At 47.5% G+C, this 22,787-nt stretch overlaps 1 protein-coding gene across 1 annotated transcript in view; it reads right to left on the bottom strand.

Moving 5' to 3' along the window:
- The window catches only part of NPTXR (neuronal pentraxin receptor), a 30,240-nt gene extending 8,331 nt beyond the window's left edge, over positions 1–21,909 (bottom strand). Inside the window, exons 1-2 of the mRNA XM_044679115.1 lie at positions 20,836–21,909; positions 839–1,064 (exon numbers count right to left, since the gene is read on the bottom strand). Coding sequence (XP_044535050.1) covers positions 839–1,064; positions 20,836–21,909 — 1,300 coding nt within the window. The remainder of the gene's footprint in view (positions 1–838; positions 1,065–20,835) is intronic.
- Between the last annotated feature and the right edge of the window lie 878 nt (positions 21,910–22,787).

The raw sequence follows: 22,787 nt of genomic DNA, 5'->3' as shown, positions 1-22,787 counted from the left end.
CACTGATGCCTTATGTGTTAATGTTGCTCTCATTTCCCATCATGCCCTTTTTTGTGAACATCGCCCCCAAATTGAACTTGGGAGCTTGGTTAAGAAGGTAAGATTTGAGGGAGCAGTTGGGTAGCTCAGTGGATGGAGAGCCAAGCCTAGAGATAGGAGGTCCTGGGTTCAAATCTAGCCTCAGCCACGTCATGGCTGTGTGACCCTTTTAACCCCATTGCCTAGCCCTTCCTGCTCTTCTGCTTTGGATCCCGTATAGAGCAGTGACCCCCAGATAGAAAGTTAGGGGTTAGGGAATAAAAGCACGTAAGCTCCTTGAGGATGGCTCTTTGCCTCTCTTTGTATCCCCAGCACTAGGCTGTAGAAGACACTGAATAAATAATGCATATTGACTTACAGACTAACCATTCACCCAGGACATCTCCTTGGCAGGACATACCTGCCTAAACAACCCCAACTTTACAGTTGGGGAAACGGAGGCCCAGGGAGAATAAGCGAGTTCCTACATCCGGCTGGTGTCGGGGCTTGACTCTCTTGCCCTCCATCCCAGGAGCTTCTCTGCAGTACCGAGTGGCCCTCCTCCCTGCCCACCAGCACCCAGAACAGGGTGGATGCTCCTTCTGTCTTTGCTGAATGAATGAACAGGACCCCCGAGACCATAAGGCCATCCTTGTGGAGGATGTCTGCCCGCCTTCCCCCTTGGTAGCCCCAGTTCACTCTACTTTGCTTCTGCCGGTCACCCCAACAGGCCTGGGCCAGTGCCCACGCTTGCTCTTCTCTCCTGATGATCCTGCCCCCCCCAAGCCCCTTCCTGCTATCCCCCCACCCCAGGTCTCACCGTGCTCCAGCTCAGCCACCCGGTCCTGCAGGGCATTCAGCTCCTTCTCTACCTCCTTCTGCTGCTTGTGGCTGCTGCTGCTCAGAGACGAGCGCTCCTTCTCCAGGGCCATGACCTTGGACAGGAGCTGAGCCTCCAGGGTCTCCATCTGGGTGTGGAGGGGGTCCTGAGTCGGGAGGGGCCGGGCTGTGGCCGCTGAAACGTTCCCATGGGCTGGCAGCTCCTGCTACATGGCGGGAGGAAGAGAGGGGACGTCATGGAGAGCCCAGTGGGCATCGTTCTCTTCATCATCAGGATGACAGCTCCCTTCTACAGGATTGTGAAACACCTTACCCAGAGCTGCTGGTAAGCCCTGGACCTTCAGTCACAGGGTCCTGAGCTGAGACACTTACTCGCTGGATGACCCTGGGCAAGTCACTTCACCTCTGGCTGGCTGTTTCCTCACTGGCAAAATGGGAATAATAATAGCACCTCACTCACCGGGCCGTCGTGAGGATCGAATGAGGTAACATCCATGAAGTGGTTTACAAACTTTAAAGAACTATAGAAATGCTAGCTATGGTTAATGTTATTTTAGCCTCACAACAGCTCTTATTATATTATGATATATGTTATAATCATATTATGATACCAATCTCGTGTTGCATTATTGCAGTCTTTTAGAAACATTTTTATTGACATATCTTGATTTTACATCATAATTTCTGTCTCTATCCTTTCACCAGGGAACTGGCCCTTATATCAAAAAAATAAAAAAGAAACAGAAAAAAGTAAGTTTTCCAAACTCACCATTTCCTCAGTGGGGTCTGACAGTTATAGATGGAATACTGATTCCATACTCATAGCCTCTCTCCTCTATGTCTTTTTTTTTTTTTTTTACTTTTCTGAAACCTTTTTATAGATGTTTGAGCTGTATAAATACTCCTGTGCTGTGGATGGCTTAGCAAAGATTCCCCTCATTTTAACATATTTACTTATTTATTTTTTAGCTATTTGGGTTTCTAGTGTTTTAAAATGTTTTTAATTTTAATTTTTACCAATTACATGTAATAAGTTTCCACACCATTTTAGAGGTGAACAAACCAAGGGATGGAAATCTCAGTGATTTGTCCAAGACTGCAAGAGTGGCTCATCCCATTCTGGAGACCTGGTCTTCTGACCCCTTGTCAAGAGCTTTTTGTTAGGCTAACACAGGCCCTGGGACACCACACACTCATTTAACCCTTGAGAAACTCCACCAGCAACCCTCCAATTCTAATACAGGGATAGCTACTGCCCAAGCAGCTCCTGTCAAAGTAGGAGAAGGGCAGAATGAGGACAATGATTTTAAGTCTGGACTAGGAAGGTTCTTCCCAGGTGGAATGGCCTGTGGTTCTTATAACTCATATTTATGTTCTGAATCATGGGCAATGGAAGGGCAGATGGTGGGTATGAGAAGAACAGAACAAACTATCAAGAGTTCTTGACTATGAGAAGTGACGTAAAGGCATTTTTGAGAACACACATGAGCACCAAAGAAGGTAGACCCCAAACAACAAGGAGCTACAGAATCACAGAAATTAAAAACAAAACTAAACACAAAAGGCATCTCATCCAATCTCATCCTAAACTAGGACAGCTGACTAGCTTCCCCAGCAACAACCATATAGCCTCCACTTGATGGGGAACTCATTCCTATCAAGAGTCAGTATAAGAATTCTCTCTCCCTCTCCCTCTCTCCCTTTCTTTCTTCTTTTTTTCTTTCCTTCCTCTCTCCCTCTCTCCCTTCTTCTCCTCCCTCCCACATTTAGTACTTAGTACTTTAGTATTTTGTATGAATACTTGCAGGGGCAGGTTCCTCTTTGTATAGAGGATACAAAGAAAAAGATCCCCCATTTCTTCCCCCCCCAAAGATATCATTAGTCAAGGCAGATTAGAAATAGCAACCTCTTTGTGCCTAGAATTCATTTCCTCCTTAACCCCATCTCTAAGAATCCATAATTTCCTTCAGAGGTTTCCTTCCCTCTCCTTCCCTCTTTTCCTTTCCCTCTCTCCCTCTTCATCTCTTTCATCCTCTTTCTCTCATCTACCTTGCTCTCCCTCCCTCCCTCTCCCTTCCTCTCTCTTCCCTCCTACCCCTCCTTCTCCCTCTTTTCCTTTCCCTCTCCTCTCCTTCCCTCCATGATTTCCTCCTCTATTTGAGGGCACAGAAGGCTCATTATCAGCCAGAATCATTAACAGGATGCTTAATAATTCAGCACACTTCTCGGAGAAAGCCTTTCTGTGTCTTTCCATCCTTTCTTCCCTCCCCCAACTCCCCATGGGTCCAATGTACTTTCTGGTCCCCAAGCAATTCCTAGTTTCCAGAAGGCTGGTAGAACTGATATCCCTCCAGTAATTCTGACCAGCCAGTGCCCACCTAGCTGGCCCCAGCTCCAGCCTTGGGACCACAGAGGGAGACGGAACTCAGGAACTCAAGGTGGGAGGGAAGGTGGTACTGTATAATATCAAGGGTAAAAGGCTGATGATAACTACTGCTTGAACCTGGCTACTCTGACTCCAGAGCTAAGGCTCTCTCTACACCGTGCCCTGTCTCACATGAGGGGACTTTATAACCTGTGAGCATCTTAGACTTGTGAGGGATGATTTTCTGCTGCTCTACACTGGGCCCTAACCGAACAATTTGGAGCTATGTCCAAAGGGGTATAAAGCTGTGCATGCATACCCTCCGACCCACCAATACCACTACTAGATCTGCCTCCCAAAGAGATCAAAGAAAAAGGCAAAAGACCTATACGTACAAAAATATTTCTAGCAGTTCTTTTTTTGTGGTGACACAGAATTGGGGAATGTCCATCAGCTGGAGAATGGCTGAACAAGTTGTGACGTACGACTGTGATGAAATACTCTTGTGCTAAAAGAAGTGACAAGCAGGATGCTTTCAGAAAAAAAGATAGGAAGACATGGGAAATGATGCAAAGTGAAGTGAGGACAGCATTGTACACAGGAACAGCAAGATCATGAAGATGATCAACTATAAAAGACTTAGCTACTCTGAGAAATACAATGATCCAAGACAATTCCAAAGGATCCATGATGAAGAAATCCTACCCAACTCCCAAGAGAGAATGGATGGACTCTGAGACCAGATGAAAGCAGACTTTTCAAACTTTATTTTTCTTGTGTTGGGTTGTTGGGTGGTGGTGATGGTGGTTGTTGGTGGTAATATGGCTACTTTGGAAATGTATTTTTTAAATTTATTTTTAATGTTTATTTTCATGTAAAACACACCTCCATATTGGTCATTCGTTATAAGACCAAACTCATACATAACCCAAACTCTAAAATAAAACCATAAATATGCTACTATGAAAGATGACTCCAACAGTTCTTTCTCTGGAGGTGGATAGCACTCCCCGTCCCAAGTCCTTCAGGATTGTCCCAGATCACTGCATTGCTGAAAGTAGCCAAGTTTTCACAGATAATCATAGTCCAATATTGCTGTTACTATGTACCATGTTCTCCCAGTTCTGCTTATTTCACTCTGCATCAGTTTCCTCAGATCTTTCCAGCTTTTCTGGCATCATCTTGCTTATCATTTCTTATAGCACAATAGCATTGCATCACCACACTTTATTCAGTCATGCCCGAATTGATGGATATCCTCTCAATTTCCAATTCTTTGCCACCACAAAAAGGGCAGCTATAAATGTTTTTGTACAAGTAGGCCCTTTCCTCTTTTTTTACTATCTCTTTGGGATACAGACCAAGCAGTGGAATTACAGGATCAAAGGATATGCATAATTTTATAGCCCTTTGGGCATAGTTCCAAATTGCCCTCCAGAATGGTTGGATCAGTTCACAACTCCACCAACAATGTATTCATGTCCCAATTTTGCCACAGTCCCTCTAACATTTACCATGGAGATGTGTTTTACATGACTTCACATGTATAATTGATATCATATTGCCTGCTTTATCAGTGGATGGGGAGGAGCTGGAGGGAGGGAGATAATTTAGAACTCAAAATTTTTAAAAAATGAATGTTTAAAGGAAAATTAATTTAACATTTTTAAATAGGGTTCCTACTAGCTCACTAATAAACATGTACACCACTTTGGGCAAAAGGTACATTCCTGAAAAGATCATGAGAACCAAGCTTGCTCTGAAGGCACTTTGAAGGCAGGGGATCTTAGAACTGGAGAATTCTGGAGTTAGAAGGGACCTGAGAACTCATCTGATTTAACCCCTACCTTCAGTATCCATCAGGAATTCTCTCTCTAGTACCTCTGAAAGATGGGCTGACCTGGCCTTTCCTTGAACATCTCCAGAGAGGGGGAGCTCACTACTTTCACAAGTTAACCTTCAACTGTTAGAAAAAAATTCTCTTAATAGTACACTGAAATTTCCTCCCCCAACTTAGAGCCTTCCCTTCTGAGATGACCTTCCCACTACTCTGTATATATCTTGTGTATATATTTACTGGCTGTCCCTCCCCATGGCCCCCACTCCCTATTAGACTATGAGTTCCTTGAGAGAGGAGACCATGCTTTTGCTTTTCTTTCTATCTCAGCACTTAGCCCCGTGCTTGGCACATAGTAGGTGCTTAAAAAATGCTTTACTTATCCAGAATTAAACTACTGGGATGTCCCTTAACTGGGGAATGGCTGAACAAGTTATGGATGTGATAGATTGCCATGGAGCCATAAGAAATGATGAAGAGGATGATTTCTGAGAAGTCTGAAAAGTCTTCTATGATCTGATGAAAATGAAGGGATCAGATCCAGGAGAACTATTTCCCCAATAACAGCAACATCATAAAGAACAACTTTGAAAGGCAATAGCCAATGCAATGCCCATCGTTCCAGAGAACAGATGATGAGGTTTGCTGCCCACTTCCCAGGGACAGGATGCAGGGCACAGAAGGAGACATATATATTTTCTGGACATGGTCAATGAGGGCATTTGCTTTTCTTGAGTATGCATGCTTCATATGAGGGTTTTGTTTTCCTTTTTTAATGGGAGGAAAGAAAGTGAGAGGGAGAAAAAAAATTGAAAATAATTCATTTAATGAATTGGAAAATTTGAAAATCTTTTAAATTGAAAATTTTACATTTTTTTTTAAAAATTGAAATTTTTTAAATTGAAAAAATTCTTAAAAGGTCATTAGCTCCTAGAGGATAGAGGCTTTCTCTTTTGTATTAATATAGTCACAGAGTCTAGCATAGTACCTGGCACATAGTAGGCATTTAGTAAGTGTTTTGTCTCCTACACTTGTGCCAGTCTTTAAGGATAAGATTAAAGAAATCCCTTCTCTAATTCCTCCTTTTCTTAGTGGGGAGAGGGAAAGTTCCATTTCCCCTACATCTAAAGATAAGATTCCTGGCTTATCTCATCTGATAATCTTGAACCAGGTACATTTATTTTATTTGTATTGGCTTGGTTGACTTTCCTAACTTCCTTATTTGTTGCTATAAAAACCTAATGAAGTATACCTTCAGCTGAAAGGAGGGGTGTAGTCCTAGAGGGTGGGGAGCTCAATTCAGCTCACCACTGGATGACTTTCCAGCTTAGCTAGTTATCATGGCTAACAATACTGAGCGCTCTTTCTCTGCAGATGGCTCCACACAGGCCCTATCAATGACTCTGCAAATTCCGTGCCCTGGGGAAGCAGTCCCAGTTGTCCAACCCTGGTTACAGCTCTTCCCTCTGACCTCAGTGGTCACTTTGGATGTCTCTGATGGCTGGACTGTAAAGCCCACAGGTACAAGCCCTCTGCACCAGAAGGGACCTTTAAGGGCTTCTAATCCAACCCCCTCCTTTTACAGATGAGGAGAACGAGACCCAGGGTCCCACAGGATTGGGAGTCAGGTCATTTGGCTCCAAAATCCAGGATACTTTGAAATTTGCCTCAATGTCTCCGTAGTAGGTATGAGTAGTAAATAGTCTTTGAAAATTGCTGAAGCCAAAAATGAATCCTTCTGTTGCTCTCCTAGTGATGAAACTCCGGAAACCTAGCTGGATTGGGCAAGGGATAACACACATCTGACCCTAGACCTATCCCTTGAGCCTCTCCTTCCAGCGGAAAGAGGGCTGTAAGAACTTGGGTTCCACCTGGATTTTTTCAAGACCATGAGAAAGTCTCTAGACATTCAAAGAGTAAATATCACCAATGCAATCTGGGATTACTTGGAGGCAAGTGGACCTGGATTTAAATCCCAGCTCTGATACTTGTTCCCTGGATGACACTGGGTAAGTCATTTCTTTTTCTTTTCTAAACCCTTACATTTTATCTTAGATCAATACTCTGTATTGGTCTCCAAGGCAGAAGAGTGATGAGGGTGAGTCTATGAGGGTTCAGTGACTTGCCCAGGGTCACACAGCTAGAAAGTATCTGAGGCCAGATTTGAACTCAGGACCTCATTTCTCTCTCGATGGCTTTCAGCCTACTAAGCCAACTAGCTGCCCCCATAGACAGGTCATTTCCATTTTCTTTTCTTAACTGTGAAATAAATGGGATGAACTAAATGGTTAGATCTAGGATTGTGGTGTCATGCCCAGTCACTTGACTTTTCCCCAGGATCCATTTACCTATAAAATGAGGGGTTTGGGAATAAATGACTCCTAAAGTCCCTTCCAGCTCTTGAGCGAGGGTTCTATGAGGGTTCTAGGTTTCTATCTGATATCTAACATCCTCCACGGGCATTGAAACCCACCCTTGCCTACCCACCATTCATAGTATTCATCCCTGATTTTGTTCCATAATACCACCACTAATGATAGCTTACATTTACACACCACTTTGCTGGTAACAAATTGTGCTACATAAATGGCAACTATTAGCATGACTATTAGTCTCAGGCTATATAATTAGCAGCAGAGGCTCTGGGGTGGGGGCAGGAGGGGAAAGGGTGGCCGGCTACAGCTGTGGGAAACTGAGGTAGAAGCCCTTGGTTCCCTGGCAACCCCCTGAGACTATTAGGAGTTACTTATCAGCAAAATGCATCTCTACCAGAGAGAATCTGGCTGGTGCCTATTTTGGCTTTGTGTCTCTCACTCCAGCCCATCAGTCTAATCTGGGGTCTGTGAATGGGGAAGGAAGAAAATTCCTTTATTTTTTATTTTATTTTTATTATTAGCTTTATTTTCACAAATTTCTACTTGAACTTGAGCATTTCGTTCGTTTATGAACGTCGGCAACAATCCAAAGTAACGTGTGTAGAGTCTGGGACTTGGTCACAAGAGAAGTCACAGCTCTTTCTTTTCAGGTCCCGTTGTTGTTGCCGTAAGCCCAAGTATCACTCCTGCTATTGCTATCACAACTTTGAAATGATTGCAATTATGAAACTCTCTCGTAGATGTATTATTATATCACAGGTTTGTTTTCAAAAGATTTCGTTAATTGTATTTGAATGTAATCGTTTCCCCTGTAATGGGATGTATTTTATTTCATGCATTTAAAAACATGATTCTTAGAAGGGGTCCATAAGACTCCCCAGACTGACTGCCAGAGGAATGGAGGTTAAGAACTCCTGAGTCAAAAATCTGGCCTCAGATAATTCCTAGTCTCCCTGGGCAAGTCTTTTAACCCCAATTGCCTAGTCCTTACTGATCTTCTGCCTTAGAACTGATACTTGCAGAGATTTGAAGACAGAAGGAAAGGGTTCAAAAAACCAAAAGAGCCCCTCTGTCCCCAGATGATTTCTAAATTGAGAATTTTTTAAAACTCCTAACTTCTGCCTTAGTATCGATTCTAAGACAGGAGGGCAAGGGCTAGGCAACTGAAGCTATGTGACTTGCCCAGAGTCACACAGCGAGCAAGTGTCTGAGACCAGATCAGGACCTCCTGACTTCTCTATCCACTGTGCTCTTGAGCTGCCCCCGAATTTTCTGCCCTAAGAGCAAATGAGATCATATTTGTCAGGGGTTTGTTAGCCTAGTACCTGGCACATAGAAGACAATGAATAAGTACTGATTCCCTTCCCTAAGATACCTCCCCAATCTGAAATTCTCGGTGAGATCACAGGACTCCCTGGTTTTACATCTAGCTGCAGGAAGAAAGCCGCTTCATATTGCTAAGTGCATCGGAGAAGGGCAGATACCAGGTGAGGACCAAAGGCGAAGGATCTGTTTGTGATGGGGCAATCAGGGAAGGCTCTCTGGAGGAGAGGCTTTAATGCATGGGCAAGAATTCAGCAGAAGAGACTGGGAAGGTCAAGGGAGGAGGGGACAAGCATTCTGGATCTTGGAACAAGGTGAGCAAAAGCAAAAGCAGATCAACCAGGAAGCAAGGCAGAATGAGAAGTTGGCTGCAGTAACAATAATCAAAGCCCTTTGGCAGACTTTATCTCATCTCATCCTCCTAACAGTTGGGGAGCACCATCTCCATCAGACAGACAAGGACCCTGAGCCCCAAAGAGGACTTACTTAAGTGACTTGTTCAAAGTCACAGAAACATAACATTTTAGAGCTGAGAACATGGAATATCGGAGCTGAGAGGGAACTTTGAAGAGGGAATATTAGGTCGAGGAGGAACCTTAGAGACCACAGTTGCCCCTTCCCTCGATTTCCTAGAGGGAAAGACTGAGTGCCTTCTTCAAGGTTACAGAGAGATTCGAGGTGAGAACTGAGACTCTCACAGAATGTCCGTCTTTCCGAGCTGTCGGGGATGTCACAAGTCCCACCCAGTTCCTAAAGCCCAGATCCCCTCTGTCCTACCCCAGAAAAATGAATGTCAATGAGATCCTAATTCTGTTCTAGGTTCTATTGCTGGTTTAAGTTTGCTTGAACCAGATGGCTTCCCTCCTCATCCCCTTCAGAGCAGGCTGCCCACCTTCTAAGCTCGTCTCAAATCATGGTCCCTAGGAACCTTAGCCAAATCCCTAGTTCACAGGGAATTGAAAAAATCCACTCAGGCTGGCAAAAGCAGAGGAGGCTCAGCAATCGCTACTGTGGATGTGTTGGGCTTTTGAAGTCTATTAATTTCCCTCCCGAGGCCCTGACTGTCTGCTGCATCCATTGATCTGAAAACGTCACCCCTCCTAGCTGTATGCTGATATAGAACCCTTATTTCATTTCTGAGTCCCAGAACAGCCCTGCCAAGTCCCACAAAGCATCTCCCTCTGTCTGGACCTCCTAGAAACTCAGGCTTTGTCTATAGAAATGCAGGTTCTTAGCTTCTCCCTAATCCCCCTGATATTAGGGAGTCTAGAAGATATGAATTTGAACCCTGCCTTCAGATACTGTGTGACCCTGGGCAAATCACTCTATCTCACGAAACCTCAGTTCCTTCATCTGTCAAACAGAGATAACAATGTCTATAGTACCTGCCCCATAAGAGTGGCATCAGGCTCTAGGGAGATGGGTGTCACCGAATCCTTCTCGGCTATGGCATTCCCTGCTTAGGATTCTAAGGCACCCTCCCAGGTCTGGCATTCCCTGTTCTCAGCCCTCTCTGAGACCTGACATTCCCGGTCCTCAGGCCCCTGCCAGCTCTGACATTCCATGATTACCATTCCTCTTTCAAGGATTTACCAGAATGTATGCTCACAGAAGAGGTCTGCAAACACAACCTGTCACTTCTGACACCCACATAGCCCAGCTCTTCTCTTCCTAGCACATCACCCCACTCTCACTCTTGGGGAGAAACAAAGAAGTAGGCGAGGCAGAGAACTTTTCAGGTTCTCTGGCTGCTCAGGAGATGGCCACTTTGTCCCTGCCCCCTGCCAAGGTGGGCCGGGGACTGGGGTTGTGGTAGGCGGGTGGGCATTTGGCCAAACCAGCCTGGGAAGACAAGCTCCTCAGATCCCATTCCTTGAGCCTGAATCTTGGCATCTGGAGGGGAACATGGCACGAGACTTCTCCCCCACCCCCTGCCGAATTCCCCATCTGTCACTCCAGTCTGATGCCCACCAGGGTGGAGGAACTGACTGTCTTCCAGAAGGGCCCACTCAGAGTTTATGAAAAGAAGAGAGGGGGTGGATGGAGAAGAAGGGAGGAGAAAAAAAGCAACACTTTCTCATCACTCACCTACTAATGGATTGGAAAATCTGTTTCTGTTTGGCTTCTTCCCTGATTCCTCCTCCTCCCAAACTCCACTGTTCCTCCCTTTGCCAGAAAGGGACCAATGCATGGATCACTTATCTATGACTCTATGATCTTACACATATGGCCTTTGGCAAGAAAGGATAGATGGGGGCAGCTGGGTGACTCATGGATGGAGAGCCAGGCCTAGAGATGGGAGGTCCTGAGTTCAAATCTGACCTCAGCTGTGTGACCCTGGGCAAGTCACTTAACTCCCACTGCCCATGTCTTACAGCTCTTCTGCCTTGGAACTAATGATCGTTATTGATTCTAAGATGGAAGGTAAGAATCAAAAAAAAAAAAGAAAAAGAAAGGAAAATGTTCTTATTCCTATTTTATATATAAAGAAACAGAGGCTAAAAAGAGTAATGACTTCCTTGCCCAAATGGCTCATGTGGTCACTAAGCAACAGACCCAGGACTTTCTAGGTCAATGACCAAAATGGGCTTCCTCCACACAGTGTTCAGTGGCAGTCACTGGAGGTGTCTAGTGGCGAATGGTCGCCCCACTTGTTGTGGACGTGTGATTCCTGTTCAGATACAGGTTGGACTCAACGCCCTCCAAGGTTCCTTCCAGCTCAGACATTGTTGATTCTCGGAGGCTTTTAGGCGCCTGGCAGGCTGCCCTGTGATTCTTTACTAGGCTGCACTCACTGGTCCTCTCCTGGCAGAAGCCCTGGGGCTGGAGACTCTTCTAAGAAAGACAAACAGAGCCCTTGGGACTGGCGTGGAGCAAGGGCCGGAGAGGAGGGTGGGCAGATGTGCTTTAAGGCTTCAAAGCTCTTTCCTCCTAACTGCTCTGGGAGCCAGGGAGCACAAGTCTTCTTAACCCTCTGGTTTGGGCTTTGCTTTTCATTTTTGCATGGATATATTTTTTATTTTTAAAAGTTTTAAGTGTTTTTTTTTTCTTCCTAGATGTTATCCGCAAATGTCCCAAACCCCAGAAGGCATCCTGGGGGAGACAGACATGTTCACACAAATTATGTCTTTCATGTTTCCACCTTTCAGCTCCCTCTCTGGAGGTTACCTTCCCGATGTCTTCTTCAAGTAGTGACTCAGGAGCTCTGGATGATGTTCTCTTGGCTCTTCCACCTTTGTTATTCATTATTCCATGGAGGGCTCTCCAAGTTTTATTAAAATTAGTCTGCTCATCGTTTCTTACGGCACATTCTTAACCCTCTCCGGCAAAAGAAGAAAAAGAGTCTCACAGCACCGGGCTTCCAGATTTAGGAACAGGGAATGTTAGAGATGGGAGAAAACTTAGAGATCCAAGTACAGCCCTTTCCTTTTATAGGTGAAAGAACTGAGGCCTAGATTGGAGAAGTGATCTGTTTGGGTGGTGACAGAGTTCAAAGGCTCCGGGACTTCTAGGGAGAGTCCTTCCTTTCAGAGAAGAAACACATGGATTTAAAACTGAAAGGAGTCTCAGAAGCCATCAAATACAACCTTCTAATTTTACAGATGGGGAAACCGAGCCCTTGGAAAATGAAGTATCTTGCCCAAGGTCAATCCGGGAGTAAGTGGCAAAGCTGGGATTTGAACTAAGATTTTTGTACTCCAAAGCAGGTTAGTTTTCTTTCTAGCATACCACATTGCCCAGGTCACAGATGTACCTGTCTACGTTAACAAGGAAATTCAGCATTTCTCTCTTCCCCACCACCACCCCTACCTCCCTTCTCTCCTTTCCTGGTTGGAAGCTCTAGCTAGGCTCTTGGCCTCAATCTAATCAAGGTTGGGAAGGGGGAGGGCAGAGAGGGGAATAGAGAGGGCCAGATTGATTTCCCCTGCCTAGTCACCCAATTCTAATTTGGAACTGTAATTAAAAGAAGACGAATGGGGCCTACCAGAGGCCATACCTTGCCAGCTCAGGATAGATGGATGGGTAAGGAAAATGGAGTTGAGAGGGGGAATCAAGCCGGTACACAGGAAAGCAAATTACAACAGCTATTCAGACAGAGAGAAAGGGGTCTCAGACACCCCACACCTTGTATTCATAGGCTACTCCTGGAAAATATCAGAGTCTCTGACCTGGAGGAGATTTCATTAGTTCCCTTGATATTCTTGATCTTTCGTTCTTCCAAATGAACTTTGTTATAATTGTTTCTAATTGAATAAAAAGTTTCATGGTAGTTTGATAGGTATGGCACCGAATAAGTGAGTATTTGGGGGGGGGGGTAGAATGGTCATTTTTTATTATATTAGCTCGTCTAGAGGAGATTTCAGAAGTCATCCTTTTACACACAGGGAAAATGAGGCTTCAAGAGTGAGAAGTGATTGACCTTATGGACTCACAAGTGAGTGGCAGAAAAAGGAATCTCTTAGCACCTTTTCTCCATATTTCTCCTGTTTCTAGTCATTTCCCTTCATTAGTTCCCCCCAATCCTCATCACCAGCCTCCTCCAATATACTGATAAGAACTAATTTATTCCCAAGTTTCCTTCTGTTGCTGCCTCGGGAAAGTCAGAGTTAAACTCGCACTGTAAAAATAAAAAAGTAATGATGCAAGAGGAAGAAGAGAGGAAAGGGCAGTGGACAGAACCCTGTAGGATATATCCCCCAGAGCATTGTCCATGCCAATGGATAGTGTTGGGGTAGGGTGGGGGTGGGGAGGTCAGGCCATGGCACCATGGCAGAATGGATAGAGCATTGGACTTAGAATGAGACTCAGATTTGAATCCTATGTCTGATGCTCACTGTGTTCTATATCCTCTGCAGTTCACCTCACTTCCCTGGGACTCAGTTTCCTGATCTGTAAAATAGGGACAGCTATTGTCCTAATCCCCAATTCTTCCAAAATCATTTTGAAGCTCAAATAAGAGAAGGTATATCTGTAATGTGTCTGGAAAACTTGAAAGCCCCACAAAAGTGCCAGCCATTGTAATGACAGACAGAATGCTATCGTTGGAAAGGACCTTAGGGAGGGAGCGTCCAATGGTCCAATTCGCTTGTTTTACAGACAAGGAAACAGGTTCAGAGAGTCCAACGGAGGAAGCTGGTGGCAGACTTAGGACACTAATGGAGTCTCCTGGCTTTTGCTGCTCTCTCCTTCCTTCCCCAGAAGGGACACAGGGACAGAATCCATCTGCTTCCATCCCCATCATCATCCCTCCCTTGACAGGCCCCAGCCCATTCCAGAAAGTGAGTGTCAGTGTAGCCCAGTCCTCCTCCATGCCTTCCCCGGAAACAATCTCCTCCCCCTTGGCTGCAAATTATAAAGAGTAAATCAAAATAAAATCAATAGATCTCAGAAAACTCTAAATCGTCTTATTCCCTTTGCTTCTCTTCAGATTTACCTGAGTGTTGGGAGCCTGGGGGAGAAAAACACATCCATTATTCATCCTGTCTCCCCAGTCCTCCAGGTTTCCTCTGCAGGGTAAACACTGCCCAACATATCCTCAAACCCTAGAGTGCGGACCCTCACTCTAGGTGGCTCAGTGAATGATTGAGAGCCAGGACTAGAGATGGGGGGTGGGGGCATCCTGGATTCAAATCTGGCCTCAGAACCTTCCCAGCTGTGTGACCCTGGGCAAGTCACTTGGTCCCCATTTTCTACCTTTTCCACTCTTCTGCCTTGGAACCAATACACAGTACTGATTGTAAGGCAGAAGGTAATAGTTTTTTTTTTTTTAAAAAGCCTGTAGAAGTAGGGAACTTTTACAATGATAAAACAGAGAATGTCAAGAACACAGAAAATAAGAAAGGGAGAGGGTCCCCGGATCCTGTCGAGGGAGTATAGTATACTATAAGGGAAAATAGGCTGGATTTATAATCAGTGGGCATGGATTCAAAACCAGCTCTGTTATTTAATACCTGGGAGAACTTGGGGAGTTGCTCTATCTCTCTGAGTCTCAGTTTCCCCCTCTGAAAAATGAGGAGGCTGGACTCTTGGGCATCTAAACTCTAAATCTGTGATCTTGGAAACGTGGAATGTCAAAGCTGGAGGGAGTGGGGCTTAGACCAGGGAATGTCAGAGCTGGGAGGGATCTTAGAACAAGGAATGTCGGTAGAACAGAGAATCTTAGAGTTGAGAGATCTTCTAGAGATCCATCAACTCAACCCCCTGATTTTAAAACTAAGATTACTGACATCCACTGAGGGACAGTCTCTTGGCCAGCACTGCCCATTTCTCTTTCTTTTCTTCTATAGCATCAAAACTCTGATCTGGTTTGTTTTTGCTTCAAAGTCACCAAACCTCAGAGGAGGGAGGGACCGAGAAGTTCTGACACTGAGCAAGATTCCGTCTACACCCCACCTCACCAAATGACCCTGAAATCTCCTCCTAAGCACCTTGTCCCATGTCTGCCTCCTCAACTTCGGGTCATCCACTCTGGACATCTGTGTTCTAGTCCCAGCTCTGTCACTAACTGGGCACCTTTCCCTCATGCCCCTTCATAAATTAAGTCACTTTCCCCTGGGAGCTTCAGTTTTTCTTCTATAAAATGGAGCTAACAATACCTGCCTTTCCTACCTCATGGAATGGAGGTTGTTATAAGAAAATGCCAGCAGGAATTATTTTTAAGTAGCAAAGGAGTAGAAGGGGGTGGTAGCAGTAATCATGATAATTCTCTTACCCAGTTTCCCTTTCAGAAGCAGCTCTGAACTGAGCACTATATCCTAGTGGACGGAAGTGCCCAGAACTGGAAGCAGAAGTTAATGTCTCATGGCACATCTTAGGATCATAGACTTGGAGCTGGAATGAGGGTGAAGGGTCTATGAACCGTACCACTGAGTCTAATCTCTTCATTTTACACAGGAGGAAAATCAGGCTCAGAGAGATTAATCTCCAAGCTGTTGAGATTCTGAGGCAGAATTCAAACCCAGGTCTTCCTGACTCTAAGTCATGGGATCTACTCACTACATCATGATTTTCAACCTACAACCTCTTTGGGACTAATCCCTTTCAACCCCAGTCTGCCCAAGGAGCTGATCAAGCAGAGACACTGGTGTCCTAAGCATGAGATAGCCCAAATCCAAGGTATTTAATGGACCAACTCCTCATGCTCCCCTCTCCAAGGCTCTTAATTCCTGGTGTTAAGAGGTACTTTGGGGGGGGGGACAGCTAGGTGGCTCAATGGATTGAGAACCAGGCTCTGGCTTCAGACACTTCCTAACTGTGTGATCCTGAACAAGTTACTTAATCCCCATTGTAGCTCTTCTGTCTTGGACCCAATACATAGTATTGATTCTAAGACAGAAGATAAGGGATTTATTAAAGAAATGTTTTATAAAAGAGGCAGCTTGGGACAAATTGTGGTCTATGATGGTGATGGGATACTACTGTGCTGTAAGGAATGATGAACAGGAGAATTTCAGAAAGAACTGGGAAGACTCACATGAACTGATGCAGAGTGAAATGAGCAGAACCAGGAGAACATCATACACAGTAACTGCAATATTGTGGAATGATCCACTGTGATAGACTTAGACCCTCAGAGCAATACAATGATCCAGGACAATTCTGAGGGACTTCAGACAAAGAATGCTGTCCACCTCCAAAGAACTGTTGGAGCAGGAGTGCAAATGAAAACACATGATTTATTGCTTGTTTATTTGGGTATGTGTTTTGGGGTTTTGGTTCTGTAAGATTATCCACTTACAAAATTGAATAACAAGGAAACATGTTTTGTGTTATAATACATGTATAACCCAGATTGAATTGCTTGTCTGCTCTGGGAGGGGGGAGGGAAGAAGGGAAAGAGAGAATTTGGATCATATCACTTTGGAAAACTTATGTGGAAATTTGTTACTCTATATAATTTGTAAGAAATAAAAGAAAATAATTAAAAAGAAGAAGCCTGGACCAGAAAGAATATCCGAAGATTTGGGTTTGAATATATTTCAAACATTTCAAAATCAATGACACATGTAAAACCCAGTGGAATTGCTTGTTGGCTATGGGAGGGGTGGGTGAGAGGAGGGGAGAGAAAGAACATGAATCACATAACCATGGAAAAAATATTCTAAAATAATTAATTAATTAAACTTAAAAAATAATAAAATGCCCAAAAAAAGGCATTTAAAAATACATTTCTTCTATTTACCATCTGTGTGTTGAGTAAATAATTTCCCCTCTTGAGGCCTCAGTTTCCTTATCTGAAAAGTGAGGTTACGCTAGATAATCTCTAAGGCTCTTTTTAGTTCAATGATCCTTCCAGGCTCCATGAGAATATGAGAGGGGTGCACCATGATGCTCTTCTTCACTTGAGGGAGACGAATGACCAAGGTCCCCACTCCTAGTTTCATTCAGAAATGGAGCCTAGGAGTCCTCAGTTCTTGGCCATCTCTACCTACCCATTTCCTGGTTCTGCCCATTGCTGGCCCTATAGGCCTCCTTCCCTCAGATACCTACTAGGGCAGGACAGCTGCCTCACACTCTCAGGGGGCATCAGTTATAGGAGTGGGGAAGGAAGGAGGGAAGAGCCAAGCCAGGACTGCTCTTGTGAGGAGGCAGTATCAAGGCCCCGGGTTGGCCAGCGTCCATCATGACCATCTACCTGAAGAGACACGACAAGGGCAGCAGGTCCTGCTGGGAGGGCCTTTCCAAGCCAAAAGCCAGAGGTGTTGCCAAGCACAGGCTGGGAATGAGGCCAACCCCTTTCCGGCTCCATTATCTTGGGATGCCCAGGAAGGCAGGAAAGCCAAGCACAGCCCACCAGTACCATCTGCATGCTGCATGTGCTGTGGGGACTGGGGGTAGGGAAGAGGAAAAGGAGAGAAAAACCCATTTTCTGTGCCTTCATCTCCTTCCACTTGGGAATCTGGGTGCTGCTCATATTTCCAAAGAGGCATCCAAGTTTTCAGTGGTATCCACTCATGTAGGCACCTTGGCACAGCCAGTACTACACATTAATGGAGAAGAAAGCCACCTGCAGAGGATGCATAAACATGGAGGACCTGGAACCCCCCCCATCAACTGTCCTCCCCTGATGCCTCTGGGGGCATGTCTTTTGGCTTACAGTGGGAGAGCCAAGGAAGGGACGTCCCTCTGGCACCTCTCTGCTGGGCCTGGCAGGCACACTCTCCCAGCTCTGTGCAGTTCCTAGCCCCCTTCGAGGCTCAGTTCAGGCGCTGCCTCCTCCTCCTCCTCCTTTTCTTCCTCCTCCTATTACCTATTACATAAGTCCTGATTTATCTGTACACATATGGTATTCCCAGAGGAGAATATAAGCTTCTGGAGGGCAGGGACTGTCTTTTGTAAGGTATTGCCAGCACCTAACACAATGGCCAGGACATAATGCAATATAAGCTCCTACAGGGAAGGGCTTGTTTGTTGATGTCTTTGTATCTTCAGCACCTCCAAGAGCATACACAGTGTATATCTAATAAATGCTAGTTAAATTAGGGGGCAACTGGGTGGCTCAGTGGATTGAGAGCCAGAGACAGGAGGTCCTGGGTTCAAATCTGACCTCAGACGCTTCCTAGGTAGGTGACCCTGGGCAAGTCACTTAACCCCCATCACCTAGCCCTTACGACTCTTCTGCCTTGGAACCAATACACAGTAGTGATTCTAAGGTGGAAGGTAAGGGTTTAAAAAAAATACCAGCCTAGTAGACTCAATTCCCTTTTGTGCCTCACCATTGGAAGTGACCATGGAGATCACTTAAACAGTAGTGAGAACAAAAGCTCACATTTCTCTAGGGATTTCAGGACTGCATATCTCATTTGATCCTTATACAAGCCTGGAAGCTAGATGCCATTATTATTTTCATTTTATAGTTGAGGAAACTGAAGCAGACAGAGACTTGCCCAGGCGAAAAGTATCTGAGATCAGATTTGAACTCAGGCCTTCCTGTCTCCCCACCCAGTGCTCGCTGTGTTACCGAGCTGCTTCGGGGCCAGAACCATCATCCAAAAATAGAGCTAAATCTTCCCAGTTGAGAGCTCAGTGCCTCGTACAAAGGAAGAGCTTAATAATGTTCCACAGCCTCCAGCCTGCCTGCCAATAAAAACGTGAGGACTTAAGGAAGGTTTAAATTGCAAATCCTCTACTTAACCCTGAGGGCAGAGACTCTCCCCCCATCCTTCTACTATAGGGCAGGGCTTTCTTTGCTCGAAGCTAGGGGTTCCCTAAAAGCTTGTTGATAGGTATCACAGAAGAGGCAGTTAGGTGGTTCAATGGATTGAAGGATGGGAGGCTCTGGGTTCAAATTCGACCTCAGACACTTCCTAGATGGATAACCTAGGACAAGCCACCTAACCCCAATTGCCTAACCCTCACTGCTCTTGGAACCAAGACATAGTCTTGATTTTAAGATGGAAAGTAAGGGTTGTGACAGAGAGACAGAGAGACAGAGAGGAGGAGAGGGGGAGAGACAGAGAGATGAATTGCAGGACCATTGCTTTAGAGTTAAAGGGACCTTCATGGCCATCCAGTCCAATCCTTAAAAAGGGAGAACTAGAGACTTGTCCCAAGTGACTTGTCCAAAGTCATTAAATAGACAGTCAGGATCTAAAGTCAGGTCCTCTTACAGATACCAATTCCTGGCCTCTGAATCCACTCAAGTGACAGTAGGTCTGAGGGGGCAGAGAGCACTGGGGGCTAAGGAGAAGAAAAGGGGAGGGGAGGTACATCCGTGTCAAAAGGCCTGCAGTTTGCTACAACTGGAAGGAACCTAGTCCAAACTTTCACATTATATAGATGAAGAAACTGAACCCCCAGAGGCAAATGACTTACCCCAGGTCACACAGACTGTGGCAGAGCCCAATTGGAACCCCAGGGTATTGGTGTCCCCACCCTCACCCCCGACTCTACCATTTTGACAGGGCAAGGCTAGGTGGGTGTGGCTCTTCATCTGTAACACGATGGCCATAGGCCCCGGGCTGCTGACCTCTCCTGACCGCTGGGATGAACCCTTAAGTGCCATCTACAGAAATGGCAGTTCCCCTCCTTTATTCTTCCCCAGGTGAGGGCTGAGCCCGGCCTTTTTTTTTTTTTTTTAAATGGGCTCTCTGGACTCGGGCCATCCCTCTTTCCCCCTCACCCCTGAGAGGCCATTCTGGGCTCGGAGAGAGGAGACATGGGAAGAGAAGTCCATTGTCCACAGGCAGGAGGCTGGAGGCAGCAGCCCCAGGGAAGCCCCGGCACAGAGCCCAGCAGTTCTCGCTCTTAGCTCCTTCTCCCTAAGGGAAGGGGGGTGGGGGGGTGGAGGCTGGCTCTGAGATCACTTTACGACCAATGAGGGTAAATTCTCAGCCAGGTCCCTCTGGGAGTACTAGCAGGAGCCCCGAGCTTGGGACTCTTTGGGGCTGGGCTCAGCCAGCTCTCCAGAGCAGCCGCCTGTCTGTCCCTCTGGCCCCTCTAGGGGGGGAAACACGGGAGAAGGGAGGAAGGGGGTTTCTGTGTGGATGCTGTCCTTGAGTCTCCTAACAGACAGACTCCGTCCCACCCCAGCCCTCTCCCAGAAGGGGGTTATCAGGAGAAGCCCTCGGGCTCCCCACGGCCTCCCTCTGATCCATGGGTCATCCCGGGATGTTAGAACTAGCCCAGCCCCTCACAGTTTACCGAGAAGGAAAGTGAGGCGCAGAGAGAGGAGGGGGACTTGCCCAAGGTCACCCCGAGATGTCTAGAACTCTAGGCTTCTGACTTCACATCCAATTTTTCATCCACAAGCCCAGTTTGGATTTTGGCACCCCATAAATGAGCCCGGTGTTTGCGCTGCCTGCCCTGCGGGGCTGCAGAGAGGAGAGCGCTCTGCGGACCTTGGAGAGCTCAAGTAATTCCTCAACCAACAGGCGCTTGGGAGGCGCCGCCTCCATCTCCTCCTCCTCCACCTCCTCCTCTGAGCCGGGCACAGGGGATCCAAAGAGTGGCCCGCACCTGCAGCGACCTCTCTCCCTCCCCCCACACCGGGAGCTCTAGTTCTGCGGGCTCCGGCAGGGCTCATCGGAGCGCATAAGTCCCCTGGGTTCCCAAGCCTCGACGGGACAGCTACTCACCTCGATCTTCTCGATCCTGTCCTTGAGGGCGCGCACGGCCTCCTCCAGCTCCCGCACCACGGCCGGGGAGTCCCAGGCGGGGCCGTCGCTCATGGTGTCCTGGCGGCCCGCGGGCCCAGTGTCTTGGAAGGGCAGCTGCAGCCCGCTCTCGCAGCGGCCCAGCTTGCCCGTGAGCTCGCGGATGGCCTCCTGGTCGGCTCGGATCCGCGCCTTCTGCTGCAGCGCAGTCTGCCGCAGCTGCTCGGCAGTGCTTTGCAGGGCCAGGAGCTCTTCCTCGCGCTGACGCTGCTGCTGCTGCCCCGAGCCCGGCCCGTCGCCCTGCACCGCCGCCCCGTCCGACGCCGTCGGGCACTCGGTGACTAGCGGGGTGCACAGGAAACGGCTGAAGAGCAGCGGAGGCTGCAGCGGCCGGGCACTAGCCAGCAGCTCGCTGCCGCCGCCGCCGCCGGGCAGGGGGAGCTCGTGGGGCCCGGCCGAGCCTCCGGGCCCGTGCAGCGCGCTCAGGCTCTGCTCCGGCCCGGGGGGCAGCAGCGCCGCGGCCCCAGCGCTCGAGTCGTTGTCGGCGGCGGCCCCGGAGGGCGCCCGGGCCGGGCTGGCCGCCGGGTGCACGCTGGCGATGATGCACACGATGGCACCGAGGAAGGCCAGCATGCCCGCGGCCAGCAGCACGGCCAGGAACTTCAGGGTGGCGCGAGCGGCGGGGGGGCCGCACGGCCCCGGACACGCGGACTGGGAAAGAAGGTGGGACACGGGCTCGAGGACCGGCGCGAAGGGACGCGAAGGAAACCCGGCACGCGGCTGGAGCAGCTGCCACTCCTGCCGCTGCCGCCGCAGCTCTGAGCTCCGCTCTGGCTCCGGGAGGGAGTGGGAGTCTGCGCAGGCCCCGCCCCTCTCCTCCCGCCCCTCCCTTGCACAGCCGGCTCCCGCCCCACCTGCCTGGGCCTCCCGCAGCGGAGAGGCGCGAAGGTCTGCGCCACGGAATGGAGGACGCCCATCAGAAAAAGGGGGACTCAAACCAGCTGAACCCCAACTCTCCCGACCGTTTCCAAGGCTTGGCCCTACCCACTGGCCCATTACACAGGGGCTGTTCTCGGGACCTTCCTCTGCACAATTCAGCCCCCTCCCTCTCTGCATCTTCAAGGATTTCCTTCCCCTCCATCCAGTGAAAGCTCCCCTTTTGCTTCCCCGAGGCACAACCCTGGCTTTTATCCCACTCTGCAAGGGCTCAGAGATTTAGAATTGGAAAGGACCTTGGGGGCCCCAAGCCCCACCTCCTCGTTTTGCGGATGACACAAAAGAGGGACTTAGCCAGAGTCACACCTATACAACTAGAGTGTCTAAAGGAGGATCTGAACCTGGAGCTTCTGACTCCAAGCCCTGTAACACCCCATTACACCAGGCTGCCTTTCTCTACAAGCCACTGCCTTCTCCCACTGTGGGTACATCATCAAAAGGGAAAAGGGGGTTCAGGGGTCTTCAGGGGCCACAATATCCTAGTCCTAGCTCCCCCAGGGGCCACATTCACATGGTCGCAGGGATGCCTCTCTCTCCACCCTGCTCCCTCTTTCCCCACAACTGGCAGAAGAATCGCCTTCATGTGCCCTCAAGGAACCCTCTTTCCTCCCCCAATCCTTGCTGCCTCTGTCCAAAAGGACAAAGAAGAGAGAATGATCCTTCAAGATGTCCGGAAGGGGCAATTCTCTTATTCCAGAATAATTCCCTTTTCTGGTGACACACTACTCATCTTCCTGCATCCTCCCCCTACTCCATTCCTTTCCACCATAAGGAGTTAGGGGCCTCTCCAAATAAAATAGTGAAACGAATGCCCATGCAGGGATACTTCCAGATACTTCTTGGGAAAGGAATAGAGGACCTCCTCTATCCTTCAAGGATCTATTTCACTAGGAAGACCTTCCCTAACAAAGAGCTTTCAGAGCAGAAGGACCCCCGCC

Source organism: Gracilinanus agilis, chromosome 5, assembly GCF_016433145.1.
Source record: "Gracilinanus agilis isolate LMUSP501 chromosome 5, AgileGrace, whole genome shotgun sequence".
Classification (NCBI taxonomy): domain Eukaryota; kingdom Metazoa; phylum Chordata; class Mammalia; order Didelphimorphia; family Didelphidae; genus Gracilinanus; species Gracilinanus agilis.
This window is presented reverse-complemented; position numbering and strand designations above follow the sequence as displayed.